Here is a 16,944-nt window from a genome sequence, read left to right as displayed (position 1 = left end):
AGGCTGCTCACCCCAAACTTCTAAAAGGTAATCAGAGATAGACAATAAATGCTGACAATGGCAGTAGAACTCGGATCCATTTAACAAAGTTATACAATAATCATATCTTTCTATTTACCAATACAGAAATATTCAGCAAGGCGACCAAGTATCGATTTGTCAAAATATGGCCCAAAATTAACAGCGTCTGTAAGTCCAGAAACTGACACAGAGCAAGATGAAACTACAGAAATCTCCACAGACTCCACAGTTCCTCAGGTAATTATCAATGATCCTAAATCACAACCTGACTTTAATAAACCAATGAGGCAGTGGTGAACAAGCAGGAAGGCGTCAGTGACGGCTGTTCAAACCTGGAGGATTGGGAGAGGTGTGCAGTGATTTTCGGTTTGTCTGAATTGAATTTGGTGTGCCTGTTTGTGCTAGAAAATCACCTGAATTCAGATTGGATTGCTTAGTGACCATCATATATTGATGAGCTGACATCCGGTGGTGCTCGTGACCGGAGTGGCTGCATGAAAAAGAGGCCACCACCGGCGGATAGTATTTCGGAGTTTTTTATTTTTCTCCCACTTTTTTCAGCCTTTAGGGCCTAAGGGACGGGAGCCAAACCAAACTGATGAAAATCCCCGAGGGAGTTTCGGGCAGCCGGAGCGAAGGCATCAGGCCCAGAGTGCACGGCAGTTAGAGTGTCAGGGGCGGAGTCTAATACGGGTAGTCAAGATGGCAGGCCTGACTCCAGGATCGAGGCAGCCGAAACAGTGGCAGGGGGTGAGGCAGCTGGAGCAGCAGAACTGAAGGCAAAGAGTGGAGCAGCAGGAGCAGTGAGACTGAGATCTGTGCTTGAAGCGGCCGGAGCATTGGGGCAGGGTCCAGAACATGAGGCAGCCGAAGGGTGGCTCCTGCTTGAGGCGTATATGTTTTTTTTTCCTTTTTGGGAATTTTTATTGCGCAGTCCTGGGGACAATTCATGAAGAACTAAGAGCCGACAAAAAGGCGAAAGATGTCCAAAAATCAGAGGAAGGCAGCAGCGAGGAAGGGAGAGAATGAGAGCTCGCCGTCGAGCATGAGGACCAGCACAAGGGCTGACAAGAGGGCGGAGTCCAGGCCGCTGGGTGGAGACGCACTGCTTACAGCAGAGAAGATGGCTGAGGTGGTGTCTCTAGAGCTTGAAAAGCAGTTTGCAAAGCATATGGAGGTGGTGGGAAAGGAGGTGGCAGTGGCACTGAAGGCCTTGGTAGAGGAGGCAATTGCCCCGGTGAAGGTAGCTGCTGTAAAGGCGCGGCTGAGGTGAGGGAACAGAGTGAGAAGATGAAGGGAGTGGAGGAGGCCATGTTTTGGCACAGCGATCTGCTCACCTCGTTGGGAGATGAGCTGCAGAGGGTGGTTGAGGCCAATAAGGAGCTACGAGCAAAGCTGGAGGATATGGAAAACCGCTCGAGATGACAAAATGTAAGAATTGTGGGCCTGCCCGAGGGGGTGCAGGGCCCAAGGCCGACCGAGTACTTTGCCAAGATGATGGGGGAGGGAGAATAACCCTCTCTGTATGAATTGGACCGAGCTCATCGGTCGCTGAGGCCTCAGCCTAAGTTAAACGAGCTGCCAAGGGCAATGATTATCTGTTTTCACAGATATCACATGAAGGAGAAGATATTGAACTGGGCAAAGAAGGAGCGGGAGGTGCAATGGGCTGGTGCCAAGGTTCGTATCTATCCAAGACTTGACGGTGGAACTGGCAAAGCGGCGAGTGGCTTTTGGCCGGGTGAAGGTGGCATTGTACGTCAGTGGAGTGCAGTTTGGAGTGGTTTATCCAGCAAAGCTAAGGGTGACCTACAACTCCAGAGACTTTTATTTTGAGACGGTGGAGGCATTTATGAAGGCAGAAGGCTTGGGACGGAAGTAAAGAGTGGGAGAATGTACATATGTAACTTTCAATAATGTTCCTACTTCATATTGTTATCGAGGTTAAAAGTATTTTGTTGTTGTTCTTTATAGCTTTGAATAATGTTCTCACTTCATGTTTAAGACGAGCGAGGTTATGCTGCAACTGTATAAGGTGTTAGTGAGGCCACACCTGGAGTATTGTGTTCAATTTTGGTCTCCTTACCTGAGAAAGGACATACTGGCGCTGAAGGGTGTGCAGAGGGGATTCACTCGGTTAATCCCTGAGCAGAAGGGGTTGGATTACAAGGAGAGGTTGAGTAGACTAGGACTGTATTCGTTGGAATTTAGAAGGATGCGGGGGGGGGGGATCTTATAGTAACATATAAAATTATGACGAGAATAGATAGGATAGATGTGGGGAGGTTGTTTCCACTGGCGGGTGAAAGTAGAACTAGGGGGCATAGCCTCAAAATAAGGGGAAGTAGATTTAGGACTGAGTTTAGGAGGAACTTCTTCACCCAATGGGTTGTAAATCTATGGAATTCCCTGCCCAGTGAAGAGGCTCCTTCATTAAATGTTTTCAAGATAAAGATAAATAGATTTTTGAAGAATAAAGGAATAAAGGGTTATGGTGTTCGGGCCGGAAAGTGGAGCTAAGTCCACAAAAGATCAACCATGATCTCATTGAATGGCGGAGCAGGCTCGAGGGGCCAGATGGCCTACTCCTGTTCCTAGTTCTTATGTTCTTATTCTTATGTTGTTATAGAGATTAAAGTTTTTTTTGTTGCTGTTCTCTGTAGCTTTGAATAATGTTCTTACTTCATGCTGTTAGAGAGGTTCAAGATTTTTGTTGCTGTTCTTTGTAGCGATGTTTTTTTATATAAAGCACATATTTGATTGTTTGTTTTTTCTGGGACTGGGCGGGAGGGGAAGAAAGGCATGAACAGCGGGCCCCACACTAGCTAACGTAAGTCGGCTAGTGAGCGGACGTGTTGTGGGGGGAGGGGCTGCCGACATTGGAGCCTGGTGAGCAGGTTTCAATGGGCCTAGGAGGTGAGAAAAGGGAGGGGAGGGGATCGACACTGGGTGGGGTTTCTTCGAGAGGGAGTGTAAGGGGGGATTCTGGGAAGGGAGGATGGGGTTCGATGTCAACAATGGATAGGGACGGGTCAGGCTCAGTGGGTAGGGCCTGAAATTATGATGATGGTGGATAAGCAGGGAAGGGGGATGGGGGGAGAAGGGAAGGGGAGAGAGCCCCTGTTAGGATAGTTACGTGGAACGTGAGGGGGTTGGGAGGCCCAGTGAAGAGGTCAAGAGTGCTTGCGCATTTGAAAAGTTTGAAATAGATGCGGCGATGCAGCGGGAGACTCACCTGAGGGTGAAGGATCAGGGGAGGCTTATAAAGGGCTGGGTTCGCTTGGTGTTTCACTCGGGTTTTGATAGTAGGGCGCGGGTGGTTGCGGTTCTGGTGAATAAAAGAGTGAGGTTCCAAATGGATAAAGTTGTGGCAGATCAGGGAGGTAGATACGTAATAGTGACAGGGGCATTGGAAGGGAGGTTGGTGGCGTTGGTAAGCGTGTATGGTCCCAACTGAGATGATGCAGGGTTTGTAAATAAGGTGTGTGGGGCCATCCCCGACTTGGATTCACATGAATTGATAGTGGGTGGAGACTGGAATATGGTGGAGGAGCCAAATTTGGACAGGTCACAACCGCGACCGCTTACCCGGTCAGGGGGAGCGAAGGCATTGGCTGGGCTAATGGTGGAGTGGGCCCTTGGAGGTTTTTGCACCCGGGGGAGCGGGAGTATCTTTCTTCTCTTCGGTTCATAAGGCCTATTCGCCGATAGATTGTTTTGTGTTGGGGAAGTTGCTGTTGACCGGGGTCAAGGGGTCGGAATATTCAGCAACTGCGATATCGGACCATGCGCCACACTGCATTGATATGGTGTTGGAGAAGGCAATAGTGCAGAGGCGGGGTGGAGATTGGATGTGGGGCCGTTGGGGAACCGAGGGTTTTGTGATAAGATTGGAAAAGTTATTGAGGAATATGTGCGGTTTAATTATACAGGTGAGGTCTTGCAGGCGGTGGTATGGGAAGCTTTGAAGGCAGTGGTGAGGGAGGAGGTGATATCATTTAAGGCAAAGGTGGATAAGGAGGAGAGGGTGGATTGGTAAAGGTTAATAGATGAGATGTTGGAAGTGTTGGATAGGAGGTATGCAGAGGATGTGGATCCAACACTGTTGGAAAAGAGAAAGGAGTTGCTGGTGCGTTTTGACCGGCTGTCCACAAGGAAGGAGATGCACCAATTGAGGTGGGAGAAGGGTGCGGTCTATGATTATGGAGAGAAGGCGGGACGAATGCTGGCAGGTCAACTTCAGAGGGAGGCAGCGGCGAGGGAAATTGTTCAGGTGCAGGATAGGGCAGGGAAGTTGGTGGTGGCTCCAGATCAGATTAATAGGGTGTTTGAGGAGTTTTATGAGAGATTGCACAGGTCGGAGCCACCTGGGGAGGATCGGGAGATGCAGGAATTCCTGGATGGTTTGGAATGCCCGAGGTTGGGGAGGGTATAGGGCCATATTGTCGGGGGCGATAGCAGAGCAGGAGATAAATGATGCGATTGGGAGGATGCAGTCGGGGAAGGTAGCAGGGCCAGATGGGTTTCCTGTAGAGTATTACAAGAAATGTAAAGATAAGTTGGCGCCGCTGATGGTGGGGATGTTTGAGGAGGCGATAGGGAGGGGGGGTGTTGCCACAGACTTTGGGGCAGGCAGCCATCTCCCTGTTGCTCAAGAAAGATAAGGATCCGACAGAATGTGGGTCGTATCGGACCATATCACTTTTGAATGTGGACGCAAAGGTGTTGGAAAATGTATTGGCGGGTAGGTTGGAGGAGTACCTCCCTAAGGTGATAGGCGAAGATCAGACGGGGTTTGTGAAGGGGAGGCAGCTCTTTTCGAACATTAGTAGGGTATTGAACATGGTTATGGCGCCGGCGGAGGGGAGGGAGGCAGAGGTGGTTGTGGTATTTGACGCCGAGAAGGCGTTTGACTGAGTAGTGTCGGGGTGTTTGATGGTGGTTCTAGAGCGGTTTGGAATTGGGCCACGATTCGTAGATTGGATAAGACTGCTGTGCAGGGAGCTGAGGGCGGGTGTTCGCACGAATGTGAATACATGAATTTGGGATATTTTTCTCTGCACCGTGGGACCAGGCAGAGATGTCCTATGTCTCCCCCTGTTGTTCGCAATTGCGATTGAGCAGTCGGCCATCGTGTTGAGGAGTTTGGAGGTATGGAAAGCGATAGTGCGTGGGGAGGGGTGGGTAGAGCATATCTTTGTATGCGGATGACTTGCTGTTGGATGTATCGGAAACGAGTGTGTCGATGGGGGGGCATATTGGAGCTGCTTCGAGTATTTGGATCTTTTTCAGGATCTAAAGTAAATTTAGACATAAGTGAATATTTTGTGGTGTCTCGGCCAGGGGGTGCATGGGTGGGTGGTGGCTATTATTCCGTAGGGCAGCGACTCACTTTAGATATCTGGGGGTGCAGATGGCACAGGATTGGTGGGGGGGTTCCGTCGGTTTAACGTTACTAGTCTGGTGGGGAGGATGAAAGCGGATCTGGCAAGGTGAGATGGTCTCACTCTGTCACTGGCAGGTCGGGTACAGACAATTAAAATGAACGTGTTATCACGATTCTTGTTTATTTTTCAGTGCCTGCCGATCTTCCTGCCAAAGGCATTTTTCAAGGAGGTTGAGAGGATGATTACCTTGTTTATATGGGGGGTGGGGAAGGTGGCCAGGATTAGGAAGGTGATGTTGCATAGAGGACAGCAGTTAGGGGGGTTGGGTCTTCCGAATTTACTATATTATTACTGGGCGGTGAACGTGGAGAAGATGAGGAGCTGGGTTAGAGGGGGAGACTCTCAGTGGGTTAGGATGGAGGAGAGTCTGTGCAGGGAGTCTGGCTGAGGGCGTTGGCAACAGCGCCACTCCCAATGGCTCCGGGAAAATACTCAGGGAGTCAGGTAGTAGCGATGTTGAAAATCTGGAGGGAGTTGCGGCAGCACTTTAGGCTGGGGGTGGGGTCAAGGGAAATGCGGATTTGGGAGAATCACAGATTTGAGCCACGGAAGTGGGATGGGAGTTTTTGGAGATGGGAGGAGAAGGGAGTCAGGGCATTAAAGGATTTGTTTCTGGGAGGCCGGTTTGGGGGATTGAAGGAGCTGGGGTGAAGTATGGGTTGGGGCAGGGGGAAATGTTTTGGTATATGCAGGTCTGAGATTTCGCTAAGAAGGAGATACAGAGCTTCCCAGTAGCACCGGCCTCCACACTGTTGGAGGAGGTGCTGATGACAGGGGGACTGGAGAAGGGGGGGGTCGGCGATTTATGGGGCGATTCTGGGAGAAGAGAAGGCACGCTGGAGGAGATTTAAGGCCAAGTGTGAGGAAGACTTGGGAGATAGCATGGAGGAGGGGTTGTGATGTGAAGTGTTCCAGCGGGTAATTGCCTCAACTTTGTGCGCGAGGTTGGGGCTGATACAGCTGAAGGGTGCACCGCACAAAGGTGAGGATGAGCCGACGAGGGGGTAGAGGATGTTTGGGAACGTTGTGGGGGGCCCCGCAAACCATGTTCATATGTTTTGGTCCTTCCCAAAACTGGAGGGGTATTGGAGGGAGGTGTTCAGGGTAGGTGTGCGACGAATTCAGGTTGACCGCCTCAAGGGTGGGTCGAGAACCACCGGCTGAGGTGCGGGCCTGGCCACCGGTGGCGATAGAAGGGGCATGGTCTGTGGCAGCTCCACGAAGTCACTATCAGGAACCAGTGGAGGACCCGGTGTCTGTGTACGGTTCCGTTGCGAGCGTGGAAGGAGGCGAAGGGCTCGCCGATTGCGCCTACGCACGGATCCATCCGGCATGCGGACCAGGAACGAGCGGGGAGCCACGCGCCGGAGAACTTCGGCAGGTGCTGACCAGCCACCATCTGGTAGATGAATGCGGACTTTGTCTCCAGGGACCAGGGGAGGAAGATCAGTTGCCCTTGTGTCGTACGAACTCTTCTGGCGATCAAGCTGCAGTTGCATCTTATGCAGTACCGGAGCATGGTCTGTTGTTGGTGCCAGGATGGAAGGCACAGTTGTTCTGAGGGTGCGACCCATCAGCAGCTGTGCTGGCGAGAGACCTGTGGCTAGCGGGGCCGAGCGATAGGCCAGCAGGGCGAGGTGAAAGTCCGATCCGGCAGCAGCAGCCTTGCAGAGGAGCCGCTTGGCAATGTGAACGCCCTTCTCCGCCTTTCCATTGGACTGGGGATGCAGAGGGCTGGACGTCACATGTGTGAAGCCATATGAAGCGGCAAAGGACGACCATTCATGGCTGGCAAAACAGGGCCCATTGTCCGACATGACAGTCATCGGAATGCCGTGGCGAGCAAAGGTGTCTTTGCAGGCCCTGATGACAGCAGACGACGTCAAATCGTGCAGGCGTATGACTTCTGGGTAATTGGAGAAGTAGTCCACTATGATAACATAGTCCATGCCAAGCGCGTGAAATAGGTCGACACCCACCTTCGCCCAGGGGGACGTCACCAGCTCATGGGGCAGAAGCGTCTCAGGAGGTTGCGCCGGCTGAAACCTATGGCAGGTTGTGCAGTTGAGCACCATGTTGGCTATATTGTCACTGATGCCCGGCCAGTATACCGCCTCTCGGGCCCTCCGTCTGCACTTCTCGACCCCCAAGTGGCCTTTGTGTATTTGATTGAGAACCAGCTGGCGCATACTGTGCGGAATGACGATCCTGTCTAGCTTCAGAAGGATCCCATCAATGGTGGCTAGGTCATCCCGTACATTATAGAACTGCGGGCACTGCCCTTTGAGCCATCCTCCCGTAATGTGGCGCATCACTCGCTGTAAAAGGGGGTCGGCCACTGTCTCTCTGCTAATGCGGGCCAGACTTGAGTCGTTAGCCGGCAGATTTGCCGCTGTCAAGGCCACCTGTGCCTCGACCTGACATACGAACCCCTCCGCATCTGGTTGTGTACTCGCTGCTCGGGCTAGGGCATCCGCCACGATGAGGTCCTTCCCTGGAGTGTAGACCAGTTGGAAGTCATACCTCCTGAGTTTAAGTAGGATGCGCTGGAGGCGAGGGGTCATGTCGTTCAGGTCCTTATTTATTATGTTGACCAGGGGGCGGTGGTCAGTTTCGACCGTGAATCGTGGAAGACCATATACATAATCGTGGAACTTGTCCAAACCAGTTAGCAAGCCCAGGCATTCTTTTTCGATTTGCGCGTAGCGCTGCTCTGTGGGGGTCATAGCCCGTGATGCAAAGGCAACCGGGGCCCATGACGACGTGTCATCCCTTTGCAGGAGCACTGCTCCAATGCCGGATTGGCTGGCATCAGTTGAGATTTTGGTGGGACGAGACGTGTCGATGAACGCCAACACTGGTGCCGTGGCAAGTTTGTGTTTGAGCTTCTCCCATTCCAGCTGGTGTGTATGTTGCCACTGGAAGTCTGTAGATTTTTTTACGAGATGGCGCAGAGCCGTTGTGTGGGAGGCAAGGTTGGGAATGAATTTCCCGAGGAAGTTGACCATGCCCAGGAATCGTAGTACAGCCTTCTTGTCGGCCGGCCGCGGCATGGCTGTGATGGCGCTCACCTTGTCTGCATCCGGACGGACCCCTGACCGGGAGTTGTGGTCCCCCAGGAACTTCAATTTGGTCTGGCCAAAGGCACACTTGGCTCGGTTGAGGCGCAGGCCATTTTCCCGTATGCGGGCATCCAGTTTGGTGAATATCTTGGCTTGGGCCATTTCACTGGTGATTTCCTCCCGTTTAGGTATGGGATAATGTTCCCGCATAATGTTATTATTTAGGTCTTTAGGGTCTATACAGATGCGGAGCTCGCCAGAGGACTTCTTGACACACACCATGGAGCTGACCCATGGCATGGGCTCCGTGACCCTGGATAGGACCCCTTGGTCCTGGAGATCCTGCAGCTGCAGCTTGAGACGGTCTTTAAGTGGCGCAGGAACCCTGCGAGGTGCGTGAACGACCGGGATGGCGTCCGGTTTGAGGCGAATTTTGTATGTGTATGGCAGTGTTCCCATGCCAGAGAGCATTGGGGCTCTCTGATATGGGGGCCTCTCTGGTATGTGGGGGGCTTGCAGGGGACACTAATAGTTTCCATAGATATGTGAAGAGAAAGAGATTGGCAACGACAATGGAGGACCCCTATAGGCAGAAACAGGAGAATGCATAATACGGGACAAAACAAATGGCTGAGCAATTGAATACATACTTTGGTTCTGTCTTCACAAAAGGGGACATTTGCTTCCAGGCAGGGTGACAAATGGTGGGGTGCCTCTGGGGAGGGCTCTGATACACAGGGGGGTCCCTGATATGCATTCGGGCTCTCTGATATCAGGGGGCTCTCTGATATGTGGGGCTTGCAGGGCACCATAAAGACTGACACTAAGAGTTTCTATAGATTTGTGAAGAGAAAGAGATTGGTAAAGACAAATGTAGGACACCTACAGACAGAAACAGAGGAATGCATAATAAGGGACAAAGAAATGGCTGAGCAATTGAATACATACATTGGTTCTGTCTTCACAAAAGAGGACATAAATCAGATCCCAGAAATGTTGGAGAATGAACGGTCTAGTGAGAGGGAAGAACTGAGGGAGATCAATATTAGTAGAGAAATGGTGCTGGAAAAACTGATGGGATTGAAAGCGGATAAATCCCCAGAACCTGAGAATCTGCATCCCAGAATGCTTAAGGAGGTGGCTCTGGAAATAGTGGATGCATTGATGGTCATCTTCCGGGATTCTATAGACTCTGGAACAGTCCCTGCAGATTGGAGGGCAGCTGATGTCACTCCAATATTCAATAAGGCAGGGAGAGAGAAAAAAGGGAATTCTAGACCATTAAGCCTAATATCGGTAGAAAATTCTTGAATCCATTATCAAGGACTTTATAGCAGAACATTTAGAAAGCAGTGGCAGGATCAGTCAGAGTCAGCATGGATTTATGAAGGGAAAATCATGCTTGACAAATCTGTTGGAATTCTTTGAAGATGTAACCAGTACAGTGGACAAGGGGGAGCCAGTTGATGTGGTATGTTGGATTTTCAGAAGGTGATTGACAAAGTCCGCATAAGAGATTATTGTGCAAAATTAAAGCGCATAAGATTGGGGGAGGTATATTGAGGTGGTTAGAAAACTGATTGGCAGAGAGAAAGCAAAGAGTAGGATTCAGGGTAAACCATTTCAAATTGGCAGGCAGTAACTAATGGCGTGCCACAGGGATCAGTGCTGGGACCCCAGCTAATCACAATATATATTAATGATTTGGATGAGGGAACAAAATGTAACATCTCAAAGTTTGCAGCGGATACCAAGTTGGGTGGTAGGGTGAAATGTGACGAGGATGCAGCGATTCTACAGCAGGGTCAGATATAAGGGGAGGTCTCTGATATTTGGTGGGGTCTCTGATATGCAGGGGTTACTGATGGGGATCTCTGGTGTGAGTGACGCCAGGATTTGAATTGTGGGAGGGAGGGAGGCCCTCCAATAAACCTTGAGGGCACCAACGTTAAATACACACCCTCTTGACCCAACGCGAGGTCCATCGCGTCAGGGCCAGGTATAAGTATACTTGCACCAATCCATGCCTGCGTGAATCCCAGCCGGAGAGGCTGGAACATCACGGAGACATGGAAAATCCACTGTCCTCCCTGTTAATTGGATACAAATGGGTTCAAATGCACTGGCGCAATTCACCAAGGCACCTTGAACAGCACCACCTAAAACACGACCCCTGCTACCAAGAAGGATAGGGTTACAGATTAATAGAAACAGCACCAGCTGCAATTCTCTGTTCAAGCCTCACACCAACAATATCCCTGTTCCTTAATTATCTCTCAGTCAAAATCGAGGGATTCCCTCCCTAACAGCTCTGAAGGTGGCCCGATAACACATTATTACAAGAAGGCTGCTCACCCCAAACTTCTAAAAGGTAATCAGAGATAGACAATAAATGCTGACAATGGCAGTAGAACTCGGATCCATTTAACAAAGTTATACAATAATCATATCTTTCTATTTACCAATACAGAAATATTCAGCAAGGCGACCAAGTATCGATTTGTCAAAATATGGCCCAAAATTAACAGCGTCTGTAAGTCCAGAAACTGACACAGAGCAAGATGAAACTACAGAAATCTCCACAGACTCCACAGTTCCTCAGGTAATTATCAATGATCCTAAATCACAACCTGACTTTAATAAACCAATGAGGCAGTGGTGAACAAGCAGGAAGGCGTCAGTGACGGCTGTTCAAACCTGGAGGATTGGGAGAGGTGTGCAGTGATTTTCGGTTTGTCTGAATTGAATTTGGTGTGCCTGTTTGTGCTAGAAAATCACCTGAATTCAGATTGGATTGCTTAGTGACCATCATATATTGATGAGCTGACATCCGGTGGTGCTCGTGACCGGAGTGGCTGCATGAAAAAGAGGCCACCACCGGCGGATAGTATTTCGGAGTTTTTTATTTTTCTCCCACTTTTTTCAGCCTTTAGGGCCTAAGGGACGGGAGCCAAACCAAACTGATGAAAATCCCCGAGGGAGTTTCGGGCAGCCGGAGCGAAGGCATCAGGCCCAGAGTGCACGGCAGTTAGAGTGTCAGGGGCGGAGTCTAATACGGGTAGTCAAGATGGCAGGCCTGACTCCAGGATCGAGGCAGCCGAAACAGTGGCAGGGGGTGAGGCAGCTGGAGCAGCAGAACTGAAGGCAAAGAGTGGAGCAGCAGGAGCAGTGAGACTGAGATCTGTGCTTGAAGCGGCCGGAGCATTGGGGCAGGGTCCAGAACATGAGGCAGCCGAAGGGTGGCTCCTGCTTGAGGCGTATATGTTTTTTTTTTCTTTTTGGGAATTTTTATTGCGCAGTCCTGGGGACAATTCATGAAGAACTAAGAGCCGACAAAAAGGCGAAAGATGTCCAAAAATCAGAGGAAGGCAGCAGCGAGGAAGGGAGAGAATGAGAGCTCGCCGTCGAGCATGAGGACCAGCACAAGGGCTGACAAGAGGGCGGAGTCCAGGCCGCTGGGTGGAGACGCACTGCTTACAGCAGAGAAGATGGCTGAGGTGGTGTCTCTAGAGCTTGAAAAGCAGTTTGCAAAGCATATGGAGGTGGTGGGAAAGGAGGTGGCAGTGGCACTGAAGGCCTTGGTAGAGGAGGCAATTGCCCCGGTGAAGGTAGCTGCTGTAAAGGCGCGGCTGAGGTGAGGGAACAGAGTGAGAAGATGAAGGGAGTGGAGGAGGCCATGTTTTGGCACAGCGATCTGCTCACCTCGTTGGGAGATGAGCTGCAGAGGGTGGTTGAGGCCAATAAGGAGCTACGAGCAAAGCTGGAGGATATGGAAAACCGCTCGAGATGACAAAATGTAAGAATTGTGGGCCTGCCCGAGGGGGTGCAGGGCCCAAGGCCGACCGAGTACTTTGCCAAGATGATGGGGGAGGGAGAATAACCCTCTCTGTATGAATTGGACCGAGCTCATCGGTCGCTGAGGCCTCAGCCTAAGTTAAACGAGCTGCCAAGGGCAATGATTATCTGTTTTCACAGATATCACATGAAGGAGAAGATATTGAACTGGGCAAAGAAGGAGCGGGAGGTGCAATGGGCTGGTGCCAAGGTTCGTATCTATCCAAGACTTGACGGTGGAACTGGCAAAGCGGCGAGTGGCTTTTGGCCGGGTGAAGGTGGCATTGTACGTCAGTGGAGTGCAGTTTGGAGTGGTTTATCCAGCAAAGCTAAGGGTGACCTACAACTCCAGAGACTTTTATTTTGAGACGGTGGAGGCATTTATGAAGGCAGAAGGCTTGGGACGGAAGTAAAGAGTGGGAGAATGTACATATGTGACTTTCAATAATGTTCCTACTTCATATTGTTATCGAGGTTAAAAGTATTTTGTTGTTGTTCTTTATAGCTTTGAATAATGTTCTCACTTCATGTTTAAGACGAGCGAGGTTATGCTGCAACTGTATAAGGTGTTAGTGAGGCCACACCTGGAGTATTGTGTTCAATTTTGGTCTCCTTACCTGAGAAAGGACATACTGGCGCTGAAGGGTGTGCAGAGGGGATTCACTCGGTTAATCCCTGAGCAGAAGGGGTTGGATTACAAGGAGAGGTTGAGTAGACTAGGACTGTATTCGTTGGAATTTAGAAGGATGCGGGGGGGGGGGATCTTATAGTAACATATAAAATTATGACGAGAATAGATAGGATAGATGTGGGGAGGTTGTTTCCACTGGCGGGTGAAAGTAGAACTAGGGGGCATAGCCTCAAAATAAGGGGAAGTAGATTTAGGACTGAGTTTAGGAGGAACTTCTTCACCCAATGGGTTGTAAATCTATGGAATTCCCTGCCCAGTGAAGAGGCTCCTTCATTAAATGTTTTCAAGATAAAGATAAATAGATTTTTGAAGAATAAAGGAATAAAGGGTTATGGTGTTCGGGCCGGAAAGTGGAGCTAAGTCCACAAAAGATCAACCATGATCTCATTGAATGGCGGAGCAGGCTCGAGGGGCCAGATGGCCTACTCCTGTTCCTAGTTCTTATGTTCTTATTCTTATGTTGTTATAGAGATTAAAGTTTTTTTTGTTGCTGTTCTCTGTAGCTTTGAATAATGTTCTTACTTCATGCTGTTAGAGAGGTTCAAGATTTTTGTTGCTGTTCTTTGTAGCGATGTTTTTTTATATAAAGCACATATTTGATTGTTTGTTTTTTCTGGGACTGGGCGGGAGGGGAAGAAAGGCATGAACAGCGGGCCCCACACTAGCTAACGTAAGTCGGCTAGTGAGCGGACGTGTTGTGGGGGGAGGGGCTGCCGACATTGGAGCCTGGTGAGCAGGTTTCAATGGGCCTAGGAGGTGAGAAAAGGGAGGGGAGGGGATCGACACTGGGTGGGGTTTCTTCGAGAGGGAGTGTAAGGGGGGATTCTGGGAAGGGAGGATGGGGTTCGATGTCAACAATGGATAGGGACGGGTCAGGCTCAGTGGGTAGGGCCTGAAATTATGATGATGGTGGATAAGCAGGGAAGGGGGATGGGGGGAGAAGGGAAGGGGAGAGAGCCCCTGTTAGGATAGTTACGTGGAACGTGAGGGGGTTGGGAGGCCCAGTGAAGAGGTCAAGAGTGCTTGCGCATTTGAAAAGTTTGAAATAGATGCGGCGATGCAGCGGGAGACTCACCTGAGGGTGAAGGATCAGGGGAGGCTTATAAAGGGCTGGGTTCGCTTGGTGTTTCACTCGGGTTTTGATAGTAGGGCGCGGGTGGTTGCGGTTCTGGTGAATAAAAGAGTGAGGTTCCAAATGGATAAAGTTGTGGCAGATCAGGGAGGTAGATACGTAATAGTGACAGGGGCATTGGAAGGGAGGTTGGTGGCGTTGGTAAGCGTGTATGGTCCCAACTGAGATGATGCAGGGTTTGTAAATAAGGTGTGTGGGGCCATCCCCGACTTGGATTCACATGAATTGATAGTGGGTGGAGACTGGAATATGGTGGAGGAGCCAAATTTGGACAGGTCACAACCGCGACCGCTTACCCGGTCAGGGGGAGCGAAGGCATTGGCTGGGCTAATGGTGGAGTGGGCCCTTGGAGGTTTTTGCACCCGGGGGAGCGGGAGTATCTTTCTTCTCTTCGGTTCATAAGGCCTATTCGCCGATAGATTGTTTTGTGTTGGGGAAGTTGCTGTTGACCGGGGTCAAGGGGTCGGAATATTCAGCAACTGCGATATCGGACCATGCGCCACACTGCATTGATATGGTGTTGGAGAAGGCAATAGTGCAGAGGCGGGGTGGAGATTGGATGTGGGGCCGTTGGGGAACCGAGGGTTTTGTGATAAGATTGGAAAAGTTATTGAGGAATATGTGCGGTTTAATTATACAGGTGAGGTCTTGCAGGCAGTGGTATGGGAAGCTTTGAAGGCAGTGGTGAGGGAGGAGGTGATATCATTTAAGGCAAAGGTGGATAAGGAGGAGAGGGTGGATTGGTAAAGGTTAATAGATGAGATGTTGGAAGTGTTGGATAGGAGGTATGCAGAGGATGTGGATCCAACACTGTTGGAAAAGAGAAAGGAGTTGCTGGTGCGTTTTGACCGGCTGTCCACAAGGAAGGAGATGCACCAATTGAGGTGGGAGAAGGGTGCGGTCTATGATTATGGAGAGAAGGCGGGACGAATGCTGGCAGGTCAACTTCAGAGGGAGGCAGCGGCGAGGGAAATTGTTCAGGTGCAGGATAGGGCAGGGAAGTTGGTGGTGGCTCCAGATCAGATTAATAGGGTGTTTGAGGAGTTTTATGAGAGATTGCATAGGTCGGAGCCACCTGGGGAGGATCGGGAGATGCAGGAATTCCTGGATGGTTTGGAATGCCCGAGGTTGGGGAGGGTATAGGGCCATATTGTCGGGGGCGATAGCAGAGCAGGAGATAAATGATGCGATTGGGAGGATGCAGTCGGGGAAGGTAGCAGGGCCAGATGGGTTTCCTGTAGAGTATTACAAGAAATGTAAAGATAAGTTGGCGCCGCTGATGGTGGGGATGTTTGAGGAGGCGATAGGGAGGGGGGGTGTTGCCACAGACTTTGGGGCAGGCAGCCATCTCCCTGTTGCTCAAGAAAGATAAGGATCCGACAGAATGTGGGTCGTATCGGACCATATCACTTTTGAATGTGGACGCAAAGGTGTTGGAAAATGTATTGGCGGGTAGGTTGGAGGAGTACCTCCCTAAGGTGATAGGCGAAGATCAGACGGGGTTTGTGAAGGGGAGGCAGCTCTTTTCGAACATTAGTAGGGTATTGAACATGGTTATGGCGCCGGCGGAGGGGAGGGAGGCAGAGGTGGTTGTGGTATTTGACGCCGAGAAGGCGTTTGACTGAGTAGTGTCGGGGTATTTGATGGTGGTTCTAGAGCGGTTTGGAATTGGGCCACGATTCGTAGATTGGATAAGACTGCTGTGCAGGGAGCTGAGGGCGGGTGTTCGCACGAATGTGAATACATGAATTTGGGATATTTTTCTCTGCACCGTGGGACCAGGCAGAGATGTCCTATGTCTCCCCCTGTTGTTCGCAATTGCGATTGAGCAGTCGGCCATCGTGTTGAGGAGTTTGGAGGTATGGAAAGCGATAGTGCTTGGGGAGGGGTATGTAGAGCATATCTTTGTATGCGGATGACTTGCTGTTGGATGTATCGGAAACGAGTGTGTCGATGGGGGGGCATATTGGAGCTGCTTCGAGTATTTGGATCTTTTTCAGGATCTAAAGTAAATTTAGACATAAGTGAATATTTTGTGGTGTCTCGGCCAGGGGGTGCATGGGTGGGTGGTGGCTATTATTCCGTAGGGCAGCGACTCACTTTAGATATCTGGGGGTGCAGATGGCACAGGATTGGTGGGGGGGTTCCGTCGGTTTAACGTTACTAGTCTGGTGGGGAGGATGAAAGCGGATCTGGCAAGGTGAGATGGTCTCACTCTGTCACTGGCAGGTCGGGTACAGACAATTAAAATGAACGTGTTGTCACGATTCTTGTTTATTTTTCAGTGCCTGCCGATCTTCCTGCCAAAGGCATTTTTCAAGGAGGTTGAGAGGATGATTACCTTGTTTATATGGGGGGTGGGGAAGGTGGCCAGGATTAGGAAGGTGCTGTTGCATAGAGGACAGCAGTTAGGGGGGTTGGGTCTTCCGAATTTACTATATTATTACTGGGCGGTGAACGTGGAGAAGATGAGGAGCTGGGTTAGAGGGGGAGACTCTCAGTGGGTTAGGATGGAGGAGAGTCTGTGCAGGGAGTCTGGCTGAGGGCGTTGGCAACAGCGCCACTCCCAATGGCTCCGGGAAAATACTCAGGGAGTCAGGTAGTAGCGATGTTGAAAATCTGGAGGGAGTTGCGGCAGCACTTTAGGCTGGGGTTGGGGTGAAGGGAAATGCGGATTTGGGAGAATCACAGATTTGAGCCACGGAAGTGGGATGGGAGTTTTTGGAGATGGGAGGAGAAGGGAGTCAGGGCATTAAA

The 16,944-nt window shown here is 50.5% G+C and overlaps 1 protein-coding gene across 8 annotated transcripts in view; it reads left to right on the top strand.

The window, feature by feature from the left end:
• LOC140395077 (uncharacterized) overlaps window positions 1-16,944 on the top strand; it is a 659,825-nt gene that overhangs the window by 395,930 nt on the left and 246,951 nt on the right. For all 8 annotated transcript variants that reach the window (XM_072482474.1, XM_072482512.1, XM_072482492.1 and 5 more), the window contains 2 exons: window positions 127-258; window positions 11,001-11,132. In XM_072482474.1, coding sequence (XP_072338575.1) covers window positions 127-258; window positions 11,001-11,132 — 264 coding nt within the window. The remainder of the gene's footprint in view (window positions 1-126; window positions 259-11,000; window positions 11,133-16,944) is intronic.

The sequence above is a fragment of the Scyliorhinus torazame genome, chromosome 2 (genome assembly GCF_047496885.1).
Source record: "Scyliorhinus torazame isolate Kashiwa2021f chromosome 2, sScyTor2.1, whole genome shotgun sequence".
Lineage (NCBI taxonomy): Eukaryota > Metazoa > Chordata > Chondrichthyes > Carcharhiniformes > Scyliorhinidae > Scyliorhinus > Scyliorhinus torazame.
Note: the sequence above shows the minus strand (reverse complement) of the source record. Positions and strands in the feature narration are given on the sequence as shown.